Genomic DNA, 21902 nt, shown 5'->3' on the forward strand with positions numbered 1-21902 from the left:
TATCATATATTCTGTTACTCAAATCATCAGTTATAACTGTTATTGTATGGGACTTCATTTTTTTCTTGGCTTGGTATGCAAGACATTTTCCTGGTTTATCTCCATGTTCATAAAACATTTGTTTACTATACATAACTATTTTCTCTGCTCCTTTGGTAAAAAGACAATTTATTGCAGACGGAAGAGCTGATATTTATTTCCATAAGGTTGGTGATGGGGAACAAATATAAGCTTTTTCTTGAATTGATAGTTTACTCTCTAAAGATAATAATCTTTCATTTTTTGACGTCTCTTATTGACGTATATGATATAACCAGCCCTCTTCAATAAGCTTTGGTGTGTATTCTAATGCTAACATGAATTATGGTAATGCGACAGTAAAAGTAATCGTTTTCCAGGAGGACTAAAGACGACCTGGACATCAGAAATTATGCTTTTCAGTTTATTATTCTTTTTAATAAAAAGATTCAGGGTGTAAGAAAAGTCACTAAAACTAGAGACAAAGTTCCTAAGTTTGCAACACTGGTTCAACCAGTTGTGTGTGAGAGTGTAACCACACACACAACTGTTGGATACAAGGCCATTGGTTTAGATTTTGTCTTGTTGGTTGGAGTAAAGAAGGAGAATCCAAATAAAAATCTTCCAAAAAAAAAAACAAACATCCAAAAACAGGATTGGAGTGAGTGTTCAGAGAGGCCAGATGTTTGTGTATTTTGTTTTGGAGGTTTTCAGTGATTCTTGACTTTCAACTCTGAGCATCTGTCAAACCAGTTCATCTCCTGGATTCCTTGGCTGAGAGCTCACAGCTCTTTGTTCCTCCCTCATAATTGCAGTGTGTGCGTGGGTGTAACCAGGAAGTGCTGAGCGCTGACACACGCTGTAAAGTAACTCTGCATTCAGACTGGTTTCAGGGAGTGACAGTGACAGACTGCTGAAATGGAGCAGCAAGGAACTGAGCTACAGACACAAACCTTCAACTGTCCCATCTGTCTGGACCTCCTGAAGGAGCCGGTGACCACTTCCTGTGGACACAGCTACTGCGGGATGTGTATCAGCAACCACTGGGATGCAGAGGAGGAGAATCACATCTACACCTGTCCTCAGTGCAGAGAGAAGTTTATAAGGAGACCTGATCTCAAGAAAAACATCATGTTAGCAAAGTTAGTGGAGGAACTAAAGAAGAACAGACTTCAAGATGATCCTGATGATCAAAGATTTGCTGCAGCTGAAGACATGGCCTGTGATTTCTGCACTGGGAGGAAACTGAAAGCCTTTAAGTCCTGTTTGAACTGTGTGGCCTCTTATTGTGAAAAACACCTTCAGCCTCATCATGAATCTGCTGCATTAAAGAGACACAAACTGGTGGATCCCTTCAAGAAGATCCAGGAGATGATCTGCTCTCGTCATGATGAGGTGATGAAGATGTTCTGCCGCACTGATCAGCAGTGTATCTGTATTCTCTGCTCCATGGAGGAACATAAAGACCACAACACGGTTTCAGCTGCAGCAGAAAGGACTGAGAAACAGAGAGAGCTGCAGGAGAGTCGAGCTGACATCCACAAGAACATCCAGGACAGACAGAAAGATGTGGAGCTGCTTAAAAAGCAGGAGAAGACCATCAACCTCTCTGCTGATCAGACAGTGGAGCACAGTGAGCAGATGTTCACTGAGCTGATCCGTCTCCTCCACCAAAGAAGCTCTGAGCTGGAGAAGGAGGTCCGATCCAAACAGCAGACTGAAGTGAGTGCAGTCCGAGCGCTTCAGGAGAAGCTGGAGCAGGAGATCAGTGAGCTGAAGAAGAGAGACGCTGAGCTGCAGCAGCTCTCCCACACTGAGGATCACATCCAGTTTGTCCTCAGCTACAGCTCCCTGTCAGCGCTCAGTGTGTCCACACACTCCTCCATCATCCACAGAGGTCCTGGAAGCTGCTTTGAGGAGGTGACAGCAGCTGTGTCAGAGCTCAGAGAACATCTCCACAAAGTCCTGATGGAGAACTGGACCAAAGTCTGTCACACTGTGGAGAGAGTAGATGATCTACTATCAGAGCCGAGGACCAGAGCTGGATTTTTAAAGTATTCACAGGAAATCACTCTGGATCCAAACACAGCTCAGAGATACCTCAGATTATCAGAAGGAAACAGAAAAGTAACAGGAAGGAAAGAAGATCAGCTTCATCCTGATCATCCAGACAGGTTCACTGATTGTTATCAGGTCTTGAGCAGAGAGAGTCTGACTGGTCGTTGTTACTGGGAGGTGGAGTGGAGAAGGAGAGGAGTTTGTTTATCAGTCGCGTACAATAGTATCAGCAGAGCAGGGAAAGTGAAGGAATGTGGATTTGGATTTAATGATAAATCATGGATGTTATTCTGTTCTCCAAAAAGTTACACATTTATTCACAACAACATCCTGTCTCCAGTCTCAGGTCCTCAGTCCTCCAGAATAGGAGTGTACGTGGATCACACAGCAGGTATTCTGTCCTTCTACAGCGTCTCTGAAACAATGACTCTCCTCCACAGAGTCATCACCACCTTCACTGAACCTCTACACGCTGGAGTTAGTGTTTATTATTATGGAGATAATGCTGAACTCTGTAAACTGTAACTGAAATGATTTTATTCACACACACACGTTGGGGTTAATTAAAAATGTAATTGCTTAATTGATAATTAATTACAATTGCAGCATAATCATAATTGCACAATTATTTTGCCTTTGTAAACTTAATTGAATTGTAATTGAGGTCAGATAATTGACTTTGTAATTGTAAAACTGGGGAACCATGTTACAGTTCTAAGGCTTACACACACGTAGTTAATTATTATTAAAATATGATTCATATTAAGTTATCCTACGAGTGAATCTTCACACTCATACAGGTGGGAGGGGCTAGTGGGTTATAGTTAGGATATTATAGAATCTATTTAAATAGGGACGGTACAAAGAGTAACGATACTGTAGCTATGATGTTTATAATCATCACTAATTCCATTTCTTGTCCCTATTTAAGCTTTTACATATGACATTATAATCAATGCACTAAATGTAAATGTAAATATAATAAAACTATAAGATATAAACACAAAGCACAAACAATCATCACAAACAGGCTTATAAATAATGAGCATACACGATATGAGATCATTAGTGAAGTGATTTGTCCCTGTGGGCTGTTTTTAGTGCTTTATAAATAAAAGTTAGAGTAAATTTGTGATTGAACTTCAGTAATTGAGAATTTAATTGTATTTGACTTTCAGTTGGAATATAATAATTGCATTTGAATTCAAATTGAAAAAAGGACAGTTCCCGTAACAGTATCTATATTTTAATTGAAATTGCCAGCCTCAGAGTAGACTTTAAAGTTATGCTGCAGGTTATAAATGTAGTGGTGAATCCATCAGTGGAATGTTAGTCAGGTATGAACCCAGCAGGTCTCTGTCTCTGAATGAGTTATTGTTGATTTATGTTTTTACAGCTGATTTTAGATGTTTTTACTGCAGATTTTAAATGTTTTACTGCAGATTTTAAATGTTTTTACAGCCGATATTAAATGTTTTTACAGCTGATTATTAAATGTTTTTACAGCTGATTTTAAATGTTTTTTACAGCTGATTTTAAATGTTTTTACAGCTGATTTTAATGTTTGTACAGCTGGTTTTAAATGTTTTTACAGCTGATTTTAAATGTTTTTTTGCTGATTTTAAATGTTCTTATTGATTTTGAGGCAGTTCAATGTTTCTGTTGCACTTTTTGATCATGTAAATCACATTGAATTGCCTTGTGTATGAAATGCTCTACACAAATAAACTTGCCTTGTTATTTTCATTATATTTGTGGACTAATTCCTTTGTGACTGTGATGTAGTTCTATGTCCTTATTTCCTGTTTCTATTAACACATCAGAGACACACATTGTGGGTGTGTTTGTTTACTATGAACAACATGTGTAGTCCCTGGCAACGCCCTCTAAGGTGAGTTCCTTCCCTCTCTTTCTTTAGTGCAGGTCATTGTAGTTAAATGTGAAGCTTCCGTACAGTAACAGAGGTAAATAAAGGTTTTTATCAACAGTAAAGCAGCAAAGTAACTAAGTTACTTTTTAGGAGAGAACAAACCACCTTTAATAAACAGACGTGTACTCTATTCACTTCATGTCCAGGGAGTTTTTTTAGAAAGTCAATAGAAATGTCAGAGTTTCCCATCAAAAGTGTTTTCTGAGCTGTGGCACCTGGAATTCTAAGTGGTCTCCCATCCAACTACTAACCAGGTCCAGACCTGCTTAGCTTCCAAGATCTAACGAGATCAGGCAATGACAGGCTGGTATGGCCTTAAAGCTAATCTTAATCTTATAACCAGATAATTTACTAAACATCTCAATAACCTGAATGAGAGACGGGACTGGTATGTTGGGGTTGGCCAAGATCACCAGTTCATCATCAGCATAGAGTGTTATTTTATGACACATCCCCAACATGAAGACCAAATACAGAAGGTGCAATGCTAATAGCCTCAGCTAACAGTTCAATGGCCAATGCAAATGAAAAAGGTGACAAAGAGCAATCACGTCAGGTTCTTTGTTGCATTGAAAAGTATTTTGATCGTAGCCTTTTAGTCATAATTGCTGCTTGTGGATCATTGTTTATGATTTGAACCCATTTCATAAAATTATGTAAAATATAAAGAACTATTCAACTCAGTCAAATGCTTTCTCTGCATCCAAGAAAGAATCAAACCATCCACAAAGAATTTTGTTCAAAAGATTGTGTAACAAATGATGTCATATTATTACTTGAATTTTGGCCCTTTATAAATCCAGTTTGATCCTCATTAATTAAAATACGGAGGTGGTCATCTAATCGAGTTGCAAAGATTTTAGCAAGCAGTTTTCTATCCATATTTAATAAAGCTATGGGCCTATAGGAGGAGAGCGATTCAGGACAATTGTCTTTTTTTTACGATGTGTTATGTTAGCCTCTTTGTGGCATTTCCCCAGTAACAAATGTATGATTAAGAATTTGAAGTAACAGATCTAACAGCAAGTGTTGAAATTCCTTCAGAATTCACTACAAAATCCATCAAGTCCTGGTGAATTCCCATTTTGTAACTTTGAATAGTCTTCATTCCTTCGTCTTGTGTAATCAACACATTAAGAAGATTTTGCTGATCTTCTGATGATGTTGGGAGGTAGATTTGTGCAAAGAAATCTTCCATTAATATAGGTGCATCATCTGCTCAGAAGAGAACATATTTACACAATATTCCCTAAAGCAGTCATTTATCATCTGATTATCATATATTCTGTTACTCAAATCATCAGTTATAACTGTTATTGTATGGGACTTCATTTTTTTCTTGGCTTGGTATGCAAGACATTTTCCTGGTTTATCTCCATGTTCATAAAACATTTGTTTACTATACATAACTATTTTCTCTGCTCCTTTGGTAAAAAGACAATTTATTGCAGACGGAAGAGCTGATATTTATTTCCATAAGGTTGGTGATGGGGAACAAATATAAGCTTTTTCTTGAATTGATAGTTTACTCTCTAAAGATATTAATCTTTCATTTTTTGTGACGTCTCTTATTGACGTATATGATATAAACCAGCCCTCTTCAATAAGCTTGGTGTGTATTCTAATGCTAACATGAATTATGGTAATGTGACAGTAAAAGTAATCGTTTTCCAGGAGGACTAAAGACGACCTGGACATCAGAAATTATGCTTTTCAGTTTATTATTCTTTTTAATAAAAAGATTCAGGGTGTAAGAAAAGTCACTAAAACTAGAGACAAAGTTCCTAAGTTTGCAACACTGGTTCAACCAGTTGTGTGTGAGAGTGTAACCACACACACAACTGTTGGATACAAGGCCATTGGTTTAGATTTTGTCTTGTTGGTTGGAGTAAAGAAGGAGAATCCAAATAAAAATCTTCCAAAAAAAAAAAAAAAACATCCAAAAACAGGATGGAGTGAGTGTTCAGAGAGGCCAGATGTTTGTGTATTTTGTTTTGGAGGTTTTCAGTGATTCTTGACTTTAAACTCTGAGTATCTGTCAAACCAGTTCATCTCCTGGAATCCTTGGCTGAGAGCTCACAGCTCTTTGTTCCTCCCTCATAATTGCAGTGTGTGCGTGGGTGTAACCAGGAAGTGCTGAGCGCTGACACACGCTGTAAAGTAACTCTGCATTCAGACTGGTTTCAGGGAGTGACAGTGACAGACTGCTGAAATGGAGCAGCAAGGAACTGAGCTACAAACACAAACCTTCAACTGTCCCATCTGTCTGGACCTCCTGAAGGAGCCGGTGACCACTTCCTGTGGACACAGCTACTGCGGAACGTGTATCAGCAACCACTGGGATGCAGAGGAGGAGAATCACATCTACACCTGTCCTCAGTGCAGAGAGAAGTTTATAAGGAGACCTGATCTCAAGAAAAACATCATGTTAGCAAAGTTAGTGGAGGAACTAAAGAAGAACAGACTTCAAGATGATCCTGATGATCAAAGATTTGCTGCAGCTGAAGACGTGGCCTGTGATTTCTGCACTGGGAGGAAACTGAAAGCCTTCAAGTCCTGTTTGAACTGTGTGGCCTCTTATTGTGAAAAACACCTTCAGCCTCATCATGAATCTGCTGCATTAAAGAGACACAAACTGGTGGATCCCTCCAAGAAGATCCAGGAGATGATCTGCTCTCGTCATGATGAGGTGATGAAGATGTTCTGCCGCACTGATAAGCAGTGTATCTGTATTCTCTGCTCCATGGAGGAACATAAAGACCACAACACGGTTTCAGCTGCAGGAGAAAGGACTGAGAAACAGAGAGAGATGCAGGAGAGTCTAGCTGACATCTACAAGAACATCCAGGACAGACAGAAAGATGTGGAGCTGCTTAAAGAGCAAGAGAAGACCATCAACCTCTCTGCTGATCAGACAGTGGAGCACAGTGAGCAGATGTTCACTGAGCTGATCCGTCTCCTCCACCAAAGAAGCTCTGAGCTGGAGAAGGAGGTCCGATCCAAACAGCAGACTGAAGTGAGTGCAGTCCGAGCGCTTCAGGAGAAGCTGGAGCAGGAGATCAGTGAGCTGAAGAAGAGAGACGCTGAGCTGCAGCAGCTCTCCCACACTGAGGATCACATCCAGTTTGTCCTCAGCTACAGCTCCCTGTCAGCGCTCAGTGTGTCCACACACTCCTCCATCATCCACAGAGGTCCTGAGAGCTGCTTTGAGGAGGTGACAGCAGCTGTGTTAGAGCTCAGAGAACATCTCCACAAAGTCCTGATGGAGGACTGGACCAAAGTCTGTCACACTCTGGAGAGAGTAGATGATCTACTGTCAGAGCCGAGGACCAGAGCTGGATTCTTAAAGTATTCACAGGAAATCACTCTGGATCCAAACACAGCTCAGAGATACCTCAGATTATCAGAAGGAAACAGAAAAGTAACAGGAAGGAAAGAAGATCAGCTTCATCCTGATCATCCAGACAGGTTCACTGAATGGTGGCAGGTCCTGAGCAGAGAGAGTCTGACTGGTCGTTGTTACTGGGAAGTGGCGGTGGGAGGGGGAGGAGTATCAGTCGCATACAAGAGTATCAGCAGAGCAGGGAGAGGGAAGGAATGTGGATTTGGATTTAATAACAAATCATGGATGTTATTCTGTTTTCCAAACAGTTACTCATTTTATCACAACAACATAGAGTCTCCAGTCTCAGGTCCTCAGTCCTCCAGAATAGGAGTGTACGTGGATCACACAGCAGGTATTCTGTCCTTCTACAGTGTCTCTGAAACAATGACTCTCCTCCACAGAGTCATCACCACCTTCACTGAACCTCTACACGCTGGAGTTAGTGTTTATTATTATGGAGATAATGCTGAACTCTGTAAACTGTAACTGAAATGATTTTATTCACACACACACGTTGGGGTTAATTAAAATTGTAATTGCTTAATTGATGATTAATTACAATTGCAGCATAATCATAATTGCACAATTACTTTGCCTTTGTAAACTTAATTGAATTGTAATTGAGGTCAGATAATTACTTTGTAATTGTAAACTGGGGAACCATGTTGCAGTTCTAAGGCTTACACACACGTAGTTAATTATTATTAAAATATGATTCATATTAAGTTATCCTACGAGTGAATCTTCACACTCATACAGGTGGGAGGGGCTAGTGGGTTATAGTTAGGATATTATAGAATCTATTTAAATAGGGACGGTACAAAGAGTAACGATACTGTAGCTATTGATGTTTATAATCATCACTAAATTCCATTTCTTGTCCCTATTTAAGCTTTTACATATGACATTATAATCAATGCACTAAAATGTAAATGTAAATATAATAAAACTATAAGATATAAACACAAAAGCAGAAACAATCATCACAACAGGCTTATAAATAATGAGCATACACGATATGAGATCATTAGTAAAGTGATTTGTCCCTGTGGGCTGTTTTTAGTGCTTTTTAAATAAAAGTTAGAGTAAATTTGTGATTGAACTTCAGTAATTGAGAATTTAATTGTATTTGACTTTCAGTTGGAATATAATAATTGCATTTGAATTCAAATTGAAAAAAAGACAGTTTCCGTAACAGTATCTATATTTTAATTGAAATTGCCAGCCTCAGAGTAGACTTTAAAGTTATGCTGCAGGTTATAAATGTAGTGGTGAATCCATCAGTGAAATGTTAGTTAGGTATGAACCCAGCAGGTCTCTGTCTCTGAATGAGTTATTGTTGATTTCATGTTTTTACAGCTGATTTTAAATGTTTTTACAGCTGATTTTAGATGTTTTTACTGCAGATTTTAAATGTTTTTACTGCAGATTTTAAATGTTTTTACAGCCGATATTAAATGTTTTTACAGCTGATTTTAAATGTTTTTACAGCTGATTTTAAATGTTTTTTTGCTGATTTTAAATGTTCTTATTGATTTTGAGGCAGTTAAATGTTTTCTGTTGCACTTTTTGATCATGTAAATCACATTGAATTGCCTTGTGTATGAAATGCTCTACACAAATAAACTTGCCTTGTTATTTTTCATTAATATTTGTGGACTAATTCCTTTGTGACTGTGATGTGTAGTCATGGCAACGCCCTCTAAGGTGAGTTCCTTCCCTCTCTCTCTTTAGTGCAGGTCATTGTAGTTAAATGTGAGCTTCCGTACAGTAACAGGAGGTAAATAAAGGTTTTTATCAACAGTAAAGCAGCAAAGTAACTAAGTTACTTTTTAGGAGAGACCAAACCACCTTTAATAAACAGACGTGTACTCTATTCACTTCATGTCCAGGGAGTTTTTTTTAAAAAGTCAATAGAAATGTCAGAGTTTCCCATCAAAAGTGTTTTCTGAGCATTTTAAATCATTGCATTTTTATCAATATTTCAATCAACACTTTCTAAAAGTTTAGATGTTGAACTTTTCAGTGGATATGATGACGTTACAGGAACTCTACTCTCACATGTGAGGGAAGCCTATGAAGCAGCCACTTTATTTCACTTCCTGTCCAGGGTGTTTTTTAAAATGTGTTTTTTATGTGTATTATAATCAAAAATCATATAAAAATGAGACAAACCTAATTTATTACCAGCTGCAATGGTTAGAAAACATAATGCTGAAAATTAGGTTTTTTGTTGACTGTAATGTAGAAAAAGGGGTGGGACTAATATGCTTATACTTCCACCCACTCCCTTTCCAACACAAAAAGTATGTGTATGAAGTAGTATATGTAATTATTGTTTTATTTTGGGGTTTTTTTTTCTGGAGGGAAGTCATCTGCATCAAATATTGTGTTTATTGTATTATTATTGTTTCTTGTATTGATGCATTTGCAATTTTTTTCCAAAATAAAACAGTAAAATTGGGTAGGCACTGCCTACCTTGCTTACCCTGACTGCACGTCACTGGTGTACGGCAGCAGCGGAGTCAGTCAGCTTTTCAAACACTCACGCAGTGTTAAGCTGCTACGTTACTTTCTCCTCGACTCTTCTAACCACAGGAATACTGTAGTCCATTTGTGATGACAATTATTTGTTTTGTCCAACCGCTGCGTCGCATTATGTCAAAAACACGTCAAATCATATCAAAGGAGATACGAGGCGCTATAACGGCTCCTAAAAATGGAACTGCTCCTTGGGCGCTACACCGTTCCCACTGCTCGTCAGGGAGGGGTTAAAGGCAGAGAACACATTTCATGTATGTAGCTTTACATGTATGACAATAAAGTATAATGTATATTCTATATTAAACTGCAGTGTTTGTTTTAGTTGAGAGCTAGTTTGAGAGGGAGGAGCTCACATTCTTATAGGTAGGAGGAGCCAAGATCGTCAGGAGGTGGAGTTTCTGTGATGTCAAAAAGCAAGAAAAATTCAACTGGCCTGTTTTTTAGCTGAATTTTTACAAAATATGGAATAACAAGGGAGGGAGGAAACAGAACTTTTTCAACGTTGTCCCTCTGAATGAGGCTAAAGGATGAATATCACTGTAGCAAAACCATTATAAAGGTAATTTTTCATAATACTGCCCCTTTAACTCACTCACTGTCATTGACGTAAATATACGTCATTTCAAATCCAAACGCTCGCTGCCAATGTCAATTGTGTTTTTCAACAAGGTTTGCTGGGATAAGCTGGTGGGGTTCTCATGAATATCAGTCTTGTACTATGATGTAGTGACCAACTGTGCCATGTAGGTGGCAGCAGTGCACCTTTGGATGAGAGATCTAAAGGTGATGAGCAGAGGTCAGAGGGAGAGGAAAAGAATGATCAGGTAGAAAATGGTGCAACAAGGAAAGACGGTGAAGCTAACAGCCGCGCACACTCGAGCAGAGCATGTGTGGAACTAAGTGGACTATTGAGTGCTGCGATCATGAAATTGTTATCAATAAACCGGGTCAAGCGGGTTGACTCAGCATGTCGGGAGGAGGAAGAAGTAGCGTGTGTGGAGACTGAGGGAAGAAATCATTTAACTCTGACCCAGATAACAAAATAATAAGTTTGCCATCAAAAGCCCGGTCTCAGTGTTGTTTTATAGAAGGAAACCAATGTTGAGGTGTCCCTAAAGCAACAAAAAAAAAATTGCCTCAAAGTCACTGACAGGTTTTTTCAGAAAAAGTTTTTTACCTCAGCTTTTTGTCAGAAACTGGCGTTTCGTGTGAAACTTATCTATATTCAACTGCTGATTACGGAAGAACGAAACAAGCTAGCTTTTTTTTCTGATGAAAGTAGTGAGTCTAATCTTTCAGAATCAGGTATCAGATTTTAAATTGTCATAGTACAAAATAATCTGTGGGTCTTTAAAAATCAGTCAAAATGCTCTAAAATGACTGGCAGTGAGGGGGTAGCTGTTCTGAAAATGTCTGGCAGCCAATGAATTAAATGGAAAAAAATGCTGGTTAACATAACCGTAATTGAGTTGAAAACCTAATTGTAATCAAAAAATGTAATTGACCCCAACCCTGGTTTGCAGAAAGCTTGTCCACACTCGACAGAGGTGAAAGTAATGGATGACAAGTTACTGTAGTTGAGTTGCTTTTATGGGTACTTCTAATTTTTTGAGTATATTTCTAAATCAGTATTATTACTTGTACTTGAGTATGTTAGTTACATTTCTACACCCAATCGTTACTGAGTAAACTACAGTATTATTTTTCTGTTTTAAAAATTATCAATAGACATTGTGAAACTACAAAACAATGAAATGACAAGACAATAATTAAATGCATCAGATCATAGCTGACCAATCAGATTAAACGTAATGCATCAGATCATAGCCGACCAATCAGATTAAACGTAATGCACCGAATGGAGCTCGTTCTATCATCTGAGAGAAGCTATTATCAGGAAATGTAGCTAATATTAGCCTTAAAGGGGACATATCATGGTTTTAAATCCTTCCTTTTCACATATAAATCATACAGTTGTGGTCTATATAAAGCGGAACTGGAATGCTTGGGTCTGAATTCCTCATTATTATAGCTCCACCCCTTTTCTGATGTGCTTCTGAGAGCAACTCGTTTTGGTGCGGTCTCTTTAAATGCAAATGAGACACTCCATACCCCGCCCCCTCTCCAGGTGACACTCGGTTCAACTCCACCCTGCTCGGCCATTTTTGTAGTTTGATAGAAGAGATACGGCTATGTAGCGGTGCAGAAACTTTTTATTCAGAGGTTATTTACAAAACGTCAACAACGTTAGACTTGTCCATCCAGCCTTACATGTTCCAGCCAGAGTCTGACCCAGCGGAGTGAGATGAAAATGAAGATGATGAACCTGCAGAACCCTAACAAGTGAGCTAACACAAGCACCGAGCTAACGTCACGAAATGCATTTTAAGTCTTTTCAAAGACAAAAACGGCAAAATGAAATGACTAATGAAAACTTTAGACTTAAATTAAATCACGTAGGCCATATCATCAAGGATCTAAAACAAACACACAGCGCTAACATATGAAGTCTGAAGACGGTGCAACTGCTAATGCTAAAACAATGACAGGACGTCTTATCATCACACTTTTTTAGCGTTATTTACAGCTTACCGAAGTGCTCTGTTCGTCGTCTCCAAAGATAGAAGGAATTGAACCCTCAATCAGACAAAGTCTTTCGGCAAATCCTTCTTTATACTGGTGGAGGTTGATGAAGCAGTCATCATTGAAGTGCTTCACACACACAAAAATGACCTTACCCACAGATGTGGGTACATTTCTGTGAAAAATAAAACTCAACCAGACACTTTGAAAAGGTTCTGATGCTGGGAGACGTTGTAATGAAGTGTGTGGGTTACTACATCCAACAACCCAACATTTTGACTTATCCTCTCGTAACTTCAGCATCCTTGAGCTTGGACTACAAAATAAAAGCGAGAAGTAAAAATGGCGGATTGCTCGAAGTGTTGGGCCTGGAGTTGATGTCCTAATTTGGCAGTTCTGCTGCAAATACTGTGATGTAATAGTTCAAAAAACGTAATAGAGAATAGAAAAATCAAAACAGATTGAAAAATATGAGAAAAACAGAATATAAAGATATCTACGGAGCACCTGAAGAGACTAATTTGATTTTTTCTGTACTTCTAAACACTATAAATATACAACAAAATGCATTTAAGGGCTAAAAAAGTGGATTTAGCATGATATGTCCCCTTTAACGTGGCTGCTTTACAGGTGAGGTGATTAATGCTACGGAGGGTGGATGGTGACGGACGGGCAAGTCAGTGGTATGTGTGTGTGTGTGTGTTACATCAGCAGCATGGTGTCATCACACTTAATGAGTCGTAATGAACACAAACAAGTCGAAAGAGAAAAGAGATAATCAAGCTTTTATTAAATGATTATTAAATCTTCGTCTGTACAGACATCATGTGTTAGAGTAAGAGACATTAAAACATTAAAAACATTCGTCTGAAACAAGTCGAGATCGTCCCCAACTTACGACGACTGACAGCATGAGCTCCTGTCATTGGCTTCTATCCCACTGCAGCCACCAGGGGGCAGTAGTGCACCCATATATTCATTTACCAACTGTTAATTTAACCGCAGTAAACACTATTTTTTTTTACTTTTTTTGTACTTATTTATTTTTTTCTTCTGTTATTGTTTTATTTATTTTTCTCGCCTTTTTGTTTTCTTTTGTTGATTTGTCGTAGTTTTCTCTGTGTATTTTGTCATTTGTTTAAAATGTTTGTATTTTGTCACCATTTATATAATTTTGTGGTAATATTGTGTAATTTGTGTCGTCATTGTTTCAAGCATTTCACGTCTTTTTTTGTGGTAATTTTGTGTAAAATAGTTTTGTGTAATTTTTGGAATTTTGCATGTTTTGTTTTTGTCTATTTTTGTCGTCATGTTGTGTATTTTGTCATTGTTTTGCGCATTTATTTTTATTTTTTCAATTTACATGTTTTTTCATCATTGTTTTGTGGTAATTTTGTGGATTCATGTCTTTATTTTGTGTATTTTGTTGTCAATTCAGGTTTGTTCCCCATATTTTTGTTGCTTTGTTGGTTTTTGTCATTAATTTAAGTGCTTTTCCCTCCTGTTCTCTGTAACTTTATAGTCATTTTTTGTATTTTAGCGTTTTAAATGTGGGTTTTTTTAACTCATGATGTTTCCTCCAAACCTTTCCTCCAACGGTTGAAGCTTTTCCAGACTTTTGAACAAACTAGCTAAAAACTGCAGTGACGTGTAAAGAGATAATCTGGTATAAAGGACCAGTAGGAGTGAATATTCCACTCATCGCTTCATTTATTTATTCATTTATTGTGTCTTTGTAGGTTAAAATGTACCAATGAGTGATCGCTGGTCACAGTAAACTGGTTCCCCATTGGGCCGCTGCCCATGAAGCAGTGTCGTGTTTAGTCCAGGCTACACCGGCCCTCTGTGCTCAGGCTGCTGCGTGGGAACGTGCACATACATTCATCACAAACTTTCCTTAAAGACCAAAAATCAACAATCTAGGTTGCCTATGTACAACAAATTTACAGCGAATAGGAAGAAGCGCGGAGGCGTGGTGGGAGAGCTGATGAGGTGCACACACGGGTCAGAGCACTTCTACCTGGTCAGCTGACCCACCACCTTCAGCAGAGTCTTGTTCTCCTGCTTGAGGAGCTCGTTCTCGTCCTCCATGTCGTCCAGGTCCTGTTGGAGAAGAGCAACGTCACGTTAGCAGCAACGCTAGCTAGCTCACAAACACACCAAAAGAACCCACAAAAATACACAAAACAGAACGAAAACACAACAAACAACTAGAAAAATACATAAAAGAAAAGAGAGAGAAAGAAATAGATATATATATTACTTACTCTATCGCAATGAAACGTAATTTTGTTAAACAATCTCTTTGTCTTTCCATCACAAATCAGAAAAATACTTGCCGTAGTATCCATTAATTTCACCCAACTTAGCGGGTTGTGATGGGACGCTTTAGGGGACACTTTAGGGGACGCTTTAGGGGACGCTTTAGGGGACGCTTTAGGGGACACTTTAGGAGACACTTTAGGAGACACTTTAGGAGACACTTTAGGGGACACTTTAGGGGACACTTTAGGGGACACTTTAGGGGACACTTTAGGGGACACTTTAGGAGACACTTTAGGAGACACTTTAGGGGACACTTTAGGGGACACTTTAGGGGACACTTTAGGGGACACTTTAGGGGACTCTTTAGGGGACTCTTTAGGAGACACTTTATGAGACACTTTAGGAGACACTTTAGGAGACACTTTAGGAGACACTTTAGGAGACACTTGGTTGCGCTTCAGGGGACATAAATCCTTCCATCTTTGCTGAATCAGTGGACCTTGAGAAGCCGATTGCAGACACTTTGTGAAACTTCAGGTTTCTGCATCAAGAAGCAGCAAATGGACATTGTGGTTTTCACAGGCCGAACAGTTTTTACACAAAGCGACGACACGCAACCAAAAAATGGTGTTAAGTGGTGAAATGCAGCCCCAGCACCGTTTAGTCTATCGACCGCTGTCTTTTTCATCATGGTTCCTATTGTGTAGAAGCCCGTCACAGCAGGACAGCTGCTGCTCCAAATGATAGAAAATACGGCCTGAGCTAATTCTGTGCGTCTGAAAAAGGAGTGTGATCATAAATAAATACAGAGCACAGTGCAGGAAAATCATAGTTATTGATGCTGAAAACTGTCGTGACGACATGAAAAGAGCTGGAGAATCACTGAGAGCAGACCTGGACATCTGAAAAGACACAAAATGATAACAAAAATACAAAGACATAAAAAAGAGTACAAAAACAGATAAAATGACAACAAAAACACAAAATATTAGTCCAAAAACACAAAAAAAAATGACAAAAATACACAAAATGACAGAAATATATACAGTACAAATAATATAATATATAATATAATGTACAAACTACAGTATTTCCAAAAACACTTAAAAAAACAAAAGTTATTGTATTGTATTGTATTGGTTTATTTGAACGGGGACAGTTCAATTTCATATAACCTATGAACAAACAAGGTTAACAAAAGCCAGAATTAGCCAGGAGGCTATTTTTCGTCTGTAGTCCCCTGGCCAAGATGAAGTTACATAACATGGCTACAAAAACACACAAATACCAAAAACAAAAACACAATAAATTAAAAAAAAATACACAAAATGACACAAAAAAAGAAACAAACAATCAAAATGCACAGACTCCAGAAAACACAAAAACAACAAAAATACACAACAATACAAAAAAAGAACACAACGTTTCTCCATAAACACACAGTGAGAAACTCACTCTGTTCATCAGGTCGATTTCCTCCCGCAGCTTTGTGATCAGCTGGTCTTTGTCCTGCTCGACCTTCAGCAGACGCTTGTTCTCCTGACGTTCCTGAGCCAGCTCCTACACACGCACACACACAACTTCAACACAATGATACACACAACACGTCTCCACAAAGTAACAACCACCTTCGTCCCAGTTCTGGTCTTTAGGAGCATGTTCCTAGAGGGCTGCAGTTCTGCATGTTGGTGGATGGCGCTTCTTCTACTGTTGTTTTGTGTATTCTACCATAGTTTTGTGTCTTTTTGTATTTTTTTTATTTTGTTTTGTAGTCGTTTTACATATTTTGCTGATTTTTTAAAATGTTTTTTTCATAGTTTTGTAGTCGTTTTACATATTTTGCTGATTTTTTAAAATGTTTTTTTCATAGTTTTGTTTCTTTTTATTGTCGTTACCATGTTTTTGAACTCATTTTGTAGTTTTGTCTGTTTTATTTTTTAATGTTTATTAAAAAAAAAAAAAAAAAAAGTAGTCAGTCTGACATATTTTGTTGATACTTTGTGTATTTTTGGGGTTATTATGTGTGTTCCTGGACTTTGGGATCATTTAATATTAAGTGCAATAGAAACGAATATGTTTTACTCTTATGATATATTATTTAGTTCATTTTTCTGTTTGTTGTGTATGTTTTTGGATTTATTTTATGATTTTGCTGTTGTCATTGTGTGTATTTTTCTGTTACGTGTGTTTTTGTTGTTTGTGTATTTTTTGGGTGATTTTGTGCTTTCCTGAACTTTGAGATTTCACAATTATAAAGTGAACCACAAATTAAATGTATTATGATTATTTTTGAGTATTTTTCAATAATTTTGTGTTTTTGAAGTCATTTTGTGTCGGTTTTTTGTCATTTTTGTTTTGTGTATTAAATTTGGGGGCCGCACAAAGTCAGACCGAGGGCTGTATTTGGCCCACAGGCCACCAGTTGCCGATGTATGACGTAGATCAGTGAACTTCTCATGGTGGGCATCATTTGATCACACTCCTTCACACTTCATGCACTCTAAATCAATGATGAAAGAGAAATCCTTATTATTGGAAGTTTTTAATCGTCAAACGTGACCAACTTACTTCCACCACCAGATAAACACGCGGGGTTAATGGGAACGAGCTTTTTGTGATGGAAATGAAGATCACGCTGGGACCGTCACCTTCAGCTGCTGAAAGCGTTGCCATAGAAACGCAGCGTGCAGGTACAGGCATTATGAAGCCTCACAAAGAAAACTCCACTCATCGCTGCTTTCAGATTTCGACACACAAACATCACAGGACACAAATCCATTAGTGTGTTTTTTTTCTTCTTCTTTCTTCCTCTAATGTGAACCAGGCTGGACTTTCAACGAGCAGAAACTCACACACGCGGTCACGACAAACGCTCAGAGACGGCGGCGGAATACGAGTTAAAGAGCGTGGCTGAGGTCACGGCTGCACTTTGCAGTGAGTCGAGCTTTCACAGAGTGTCTGATGGAAGGGACGGAGGCGCCGGAAAGGTCGTTTTCTTCACTGAGCTTCTACCGCGCATAGGGGGTGAAATCAGAGTCAGAGACCCAGGCTTTCAGCTCAACATGGGGCTGTAACGGCAGACGTCATTCATCAAACAGGAGTTACTTCACTCAAAGAGAAACCCACTTTCTCTAGCTGCGTTTCCATTAACCTTGGAAATGCGCAAAATCTAAATAGCGCAACAAAAACTGGTAATGGATAATAATAATAATTATTTGTAGAATTAATATCTTTTTTCCTGCGTTTTCCGAGGATATTGATGAATATGATGTACAGATTAATGTGTTTCTGGGACTCAGCTTCTGATTTATAATTTCAAAAAGATCAAACTCAGGGATTAATGCACCCTGAACCTGTACAGACCCTGTCTGTTATCCTGATTGTTATATCCTTGTTTGTTGTTTGTTTCGTGTAAAAATGTGTAATAAAAACAAGGTAAAAAAAAAAACACTCAAATATCATTAAAAAGTTTTTACGCTTTCAGGAATTTCAGACATTTCGATATTGAAATGTGTCACAAAAGCGCTATGAAAACACTTTTTCCGTGAATACACGTCACAGAAAGTGACGTACCTGGTCACATGACCAATTCTCTCTGAGAAAACAAGGCACGTTACGTGTGGACAGAAGCAGAGACACAGACATTTCTTAACATTATACTAAAAAATTATTATCGCCACATTGGACGTGAAACAACAAAGGAATGAGGAGTGTTATAAGGAGGTTTGGAGCGTCCATCTTCCTGCAGAGAAGTCTCGCAAGACGAGATTTCACTGTAAAACAACCTTCAGTGGAAACACGTTTAAAGCGCAATTATGCTTTGTCAACGTTTAGAAATAGGAATGTAACGATTAATCGTAAGGCAGTTAAAAATCGATTCATAGGTATCACGGTTCACATCGATATTCTGAAAATTGAATCGCAGTAATTTTTTTAAACAGCAGAGGGTGTACATTTATCTTTCTCTTGTTTAAAAGTGCTGGCGGTGGGCGGAATCTGCTACTACTTTCTTTCTGGCTGCCTTCTACTCCTAAACATGTTCATAAATGATTCCTTACCCCTTTAGCACCGAAAGAATATCTGTAATATTACGTGAATATCTGTAAAAGAAAGCTCTGTCTATTAGCTCTGTCTGCTAGCATAACATCTCTTCTTCACTGCTAGAATTTCTGCATGCCAACCGACCACTGGGTTATCAGCGCCCTCTGCTGGTCCAAACAAATATCTGACATAAATACAGTGAAATTACTTTTTTTTTTTTTTTAAAAGTCCAATTGTTAAGGCACAAAATACATTTTCAGTTGCACTTTTAAAAAGAAAAATAACTATTATGTAGTTTTGCATTGTTTACTATAGAACCAGAATTTAAATTAAGAGGCTTCTTCTTCAATTGTATTATTCCTTTATTTATTTCATTCAACATTTATTTTTAGTTAAATTGCATTGTTTTGAAAAGTTTATCAAGGGATTCTTTGGACAATGAAAAATAAAAATAAAATAGTATAGTATTTTCCCAAAAAAAAAAAAAATTTCATCATTTGTCTACAGTCCCATTTTGTAAAATAAATCGTGAGAGAATCGTATCGTGAACCCAGTATCGTGAATCGAATCATATCGGGAGTTGAGTGAATCGTTACATCCTATTTAGAAATGTCGCAATGAAAACCCAGTGAGTGACATTTTAGAACCAGACGTCGTGGCTGTGTTGTAAATCATACTAAGTTTGACATTCACATTAGATAGTATGAAAAGGATGTATACTATCTGGTGACATTTTTTAAGAATGCACAGTGGGCATACTTGTCCTACTCAACAGTCCCATGATGCATTGCAAGCTAAAAATCAAACATCCCCATTCAAAATAAAAGCATCTCTTTTTTTCTAGCATTTGGTTTTATCCTAGGGCGTTTCACCAACGGGGCTCAAAGTTGCTGGAGATCATCTAGAAAAGTAGGACATCAAAAGTTATCCATACATTTTTGATAACTTTACGGTGTTTGCAGGGCGGAGCCGTGAATCTAGGCTTAATTTTTGTTCTTTTTTTAACAAAATGCTCCCATTTGCACATAAGGAGTTGGATTTGTGTCAAATGTGAATCAGTTGTGCTCAATGTGGAAAAACAGACATTGGTGCGTTAGCGCCCCCTACAGAGTGAATATGGGGCAAGCGTATTTTAATGCACTCCTCCTAGGGCGTTTCACTGACGAGCTCTAAATCGCTGGAGATCATCTAGAGAAGTGAGATATCAAAAGTTATAGATTTTTGATAACTTGCATTTTGGCCAAAACCTTTTGAAAATGTACGTTTTCTGAAAATGCTCCCATTTGCACATACAAACTTTGATTTAATGTGAATCAGTTGTTAAACTCTCGGCCCTAAACCAGCTCAATGTGGAAATATGGAAATTGCCGTGTTAGCGCCCCCTACAGAGTGAAGACAATTTAATATGGGGAAAAAAAATCTAAAATGACCTCTCGATCAAAAAAGTCAATGAGACGCATGCTTTATTTTTTATCGCATTATTTTTCATCAAGATTCTCTCCATTTTGTGTTAACTACAACTACAACTCCAGCAATGTTCTTGGATGTGTTAATACAACAACAAAAATCATGAATATGTCTAAGTTTTTATCTCAATAGTACATTTCTGTCTAAACAAATCATTAATAATGCATTGATATTATGTCTTTGTATGAACTTATGGCAGCGCATCGAAGGCGGCACGGCGAAGGCGAGGGCCTTTTATCGCTGCTTGAGGCTATATTTTATTATTATTATTGGCCTGTACAATATTATTTCATGTATGAGTGGGTCAGGTTAAACATTTTTATATATATATATATATATTGTGCATTGTTGGAGTGTCAGTGCTGAATAAATATTTGTACATTTTCAATTGATTTAAATGTATATTAATTTATACAAATGCAATGTTTTCATTATAGTGAGGTTAATGCAACGGGAATAATAATTTATTTCAGTGTTTTGGTTTTCGGCCTTGGTATTTTTTATTTCCAGTTCTGGCCAAAAATGTTCATTACGGTGCATCTCTAATTCTTACATGCTTTTGTCCAGAGGAGCTGGAAACACTCCAGTATGGTACCAACCTTCTCCAGCTCTTCTATCCTCTTCTCCAGACCTCCATCTGCAGCCACTGCTCCTTCTTTACTGTGAAGGCTGTTGCGCTGTCTGCTGCTCTCGACCACCGCCTCCTCCTCGCTGGCCTGCTGTGCAGAGCTGATGCAGACACACAGATAAAAAGCCGTCGTACAGGTGAGTGAGTCACGAGGAAAAAGCACAAAGAGTGACATTTATGACGGACAGGCTAGGAGAGTGTTTGAATCATGGCCGCATTATTAAGCTACAATAGGAAGACGCATCCGTCAGTCAAAGAACAGGTAGAGGAATATCTGCAGAGCGTTGGTCCCTTTTATTAACGGCTCCTTAATGGAAAAAAAACCTCTATGATTTTGAAGAGTGCTGCAGAAACTGTTCTGATTAGGAAACAATGGCCTCCTTCAAACAGGGAGAAGAATGGCAGCTCTTTCTCTGCAGCGTATTAACGTTATCTCATACATTAGCTTCACTAAAGAAGTTCAGTGAAAAATAATTTATTTACTTTTAAAAGCCTCATTACTGTGTATACTTGGACTGTCTGCTAAAAACAGACTGACAGATTCATCATTCTATCCTAAACCAAATTAGCAGCACTGTTATGTAATGTCTGAAAATAAATAAAATTAATTATTAACAGTCAGATATGAGACAAACAATGCTTTTTCACCAAAATTGTAAATTCAGTGAAAATTTACCAAACCGCTTTTGGAACATGCCGGAAAATTTTGTAAAAAACTAAACTAAACTAAACCAAGAACAGACAAAAATGGCCAAAACCTGATCAAATTAACCAGAAACATACAAAATGAACAAAATGCAGCTAATTCCCTCGATGCAGAAGTACTGTAGTCCTGACGCAGAACCATATACCAGGCTTGAGTCATGTGACTTATAGCCAGATTAGACTTCAATGAAGAGCGACCTATTCTCAGGTGCGATTAATTCACTAGAAAACACAGTGAGAGTCTGAAACATCCAGTGGGAAGAAAAGGACAAATTAAA

The 21902-nt window shown here is 38.0% G+C and overlaps 3 protein-coding genes across 3 annotated transcripts in view; 2 read left to right on the forward strand and 1 right to left on the reverse strand.

The window, feature by feature from the left end:
• The first annotated feature begins 914 nt into the window (after window positions 1-914).
• Window positions 915-7676, forward strand: LOC114465528 (E3 ubiquitin-protein ligase TRIM16-like). The gene is made up of 2 exons (XM_028450600.1): window positions 915-2278; window positions 7555-7676. Coding segments are annotated over exons 1-2 (1344 nt in total). The 5' UTR covers window positions 915-936; the 3' UTR covers window positions 7557-7676.
• LOC114465529 (E3 ubiquitin-protein ligase TRIM16-like) lies at window positions 6197-7966 on the forward strand. The gene has a single exon (XM_028450601.1). It carries the CDS (start codon window positions 6219-6221, stop codon window positions 7875-7877), a length of 1659 nt encoding a protein of 552 aa, XP_028306402.1. The 5' UTR covers window positions 6197-6218; the 3' UTR covers window positions 7878-7966.
• A 5932-nt stretch (window positions 7967-13898) lies between these two features.
• The window catches only part of pawr (PRKC, apoptosis, WT1, regulator), a 58129-nt gene continuing 50125 nt past the window's right edge, over window positions 13899-21902 (reverse strand). Inside the window, exons 4-6 of the mRNA XM_028450602.1 lie at window positions 20891-21020; window positions 16239-16343; window positions 13899-14621 (exon numbers count right to left, since the gene is read on the reverse strand). Coding sequence (XP_028306403.1) covers window positions 14535-14621; window positions 16239-16343; window positions 20891-21020 — 322 coding nt within the window. The 3' untranslated portion in view covers window positions 13899-14534. The remainder of the gene's footprint in view (window positions 14622-16238; window positions 16344-20890; window positions 21021-21902) is intronic.

Source organism: Gouania willdenowi, chromosome 6, assembly GCF_900634775.1.
Source record: "Gouania willdenowi chromosome 6, fGouWil2.1, whole genome shotgun sequence".
NCBI lineage: Eukaryota > Metazoa > Chordata > Actinopteri > Blenniiformes > Gobiesocidae > Gouania > Gouania willdenowi.

Coding starts and splice junctions, on each gene's coding strand:
- LOC114465528 (XM_028450600.1), top strand. CDS start 937: ATGGAGCAGCAAGGAACTGAGCTACAGACACAAACCTTCAACTGTCCC.
- LOC114465529 (XM_028450601.1), top strand. CDS start 6,219: ATGGAGCAGCAAGGAACTGAGCTACAAACACAAACCTTCAACTGTCCC.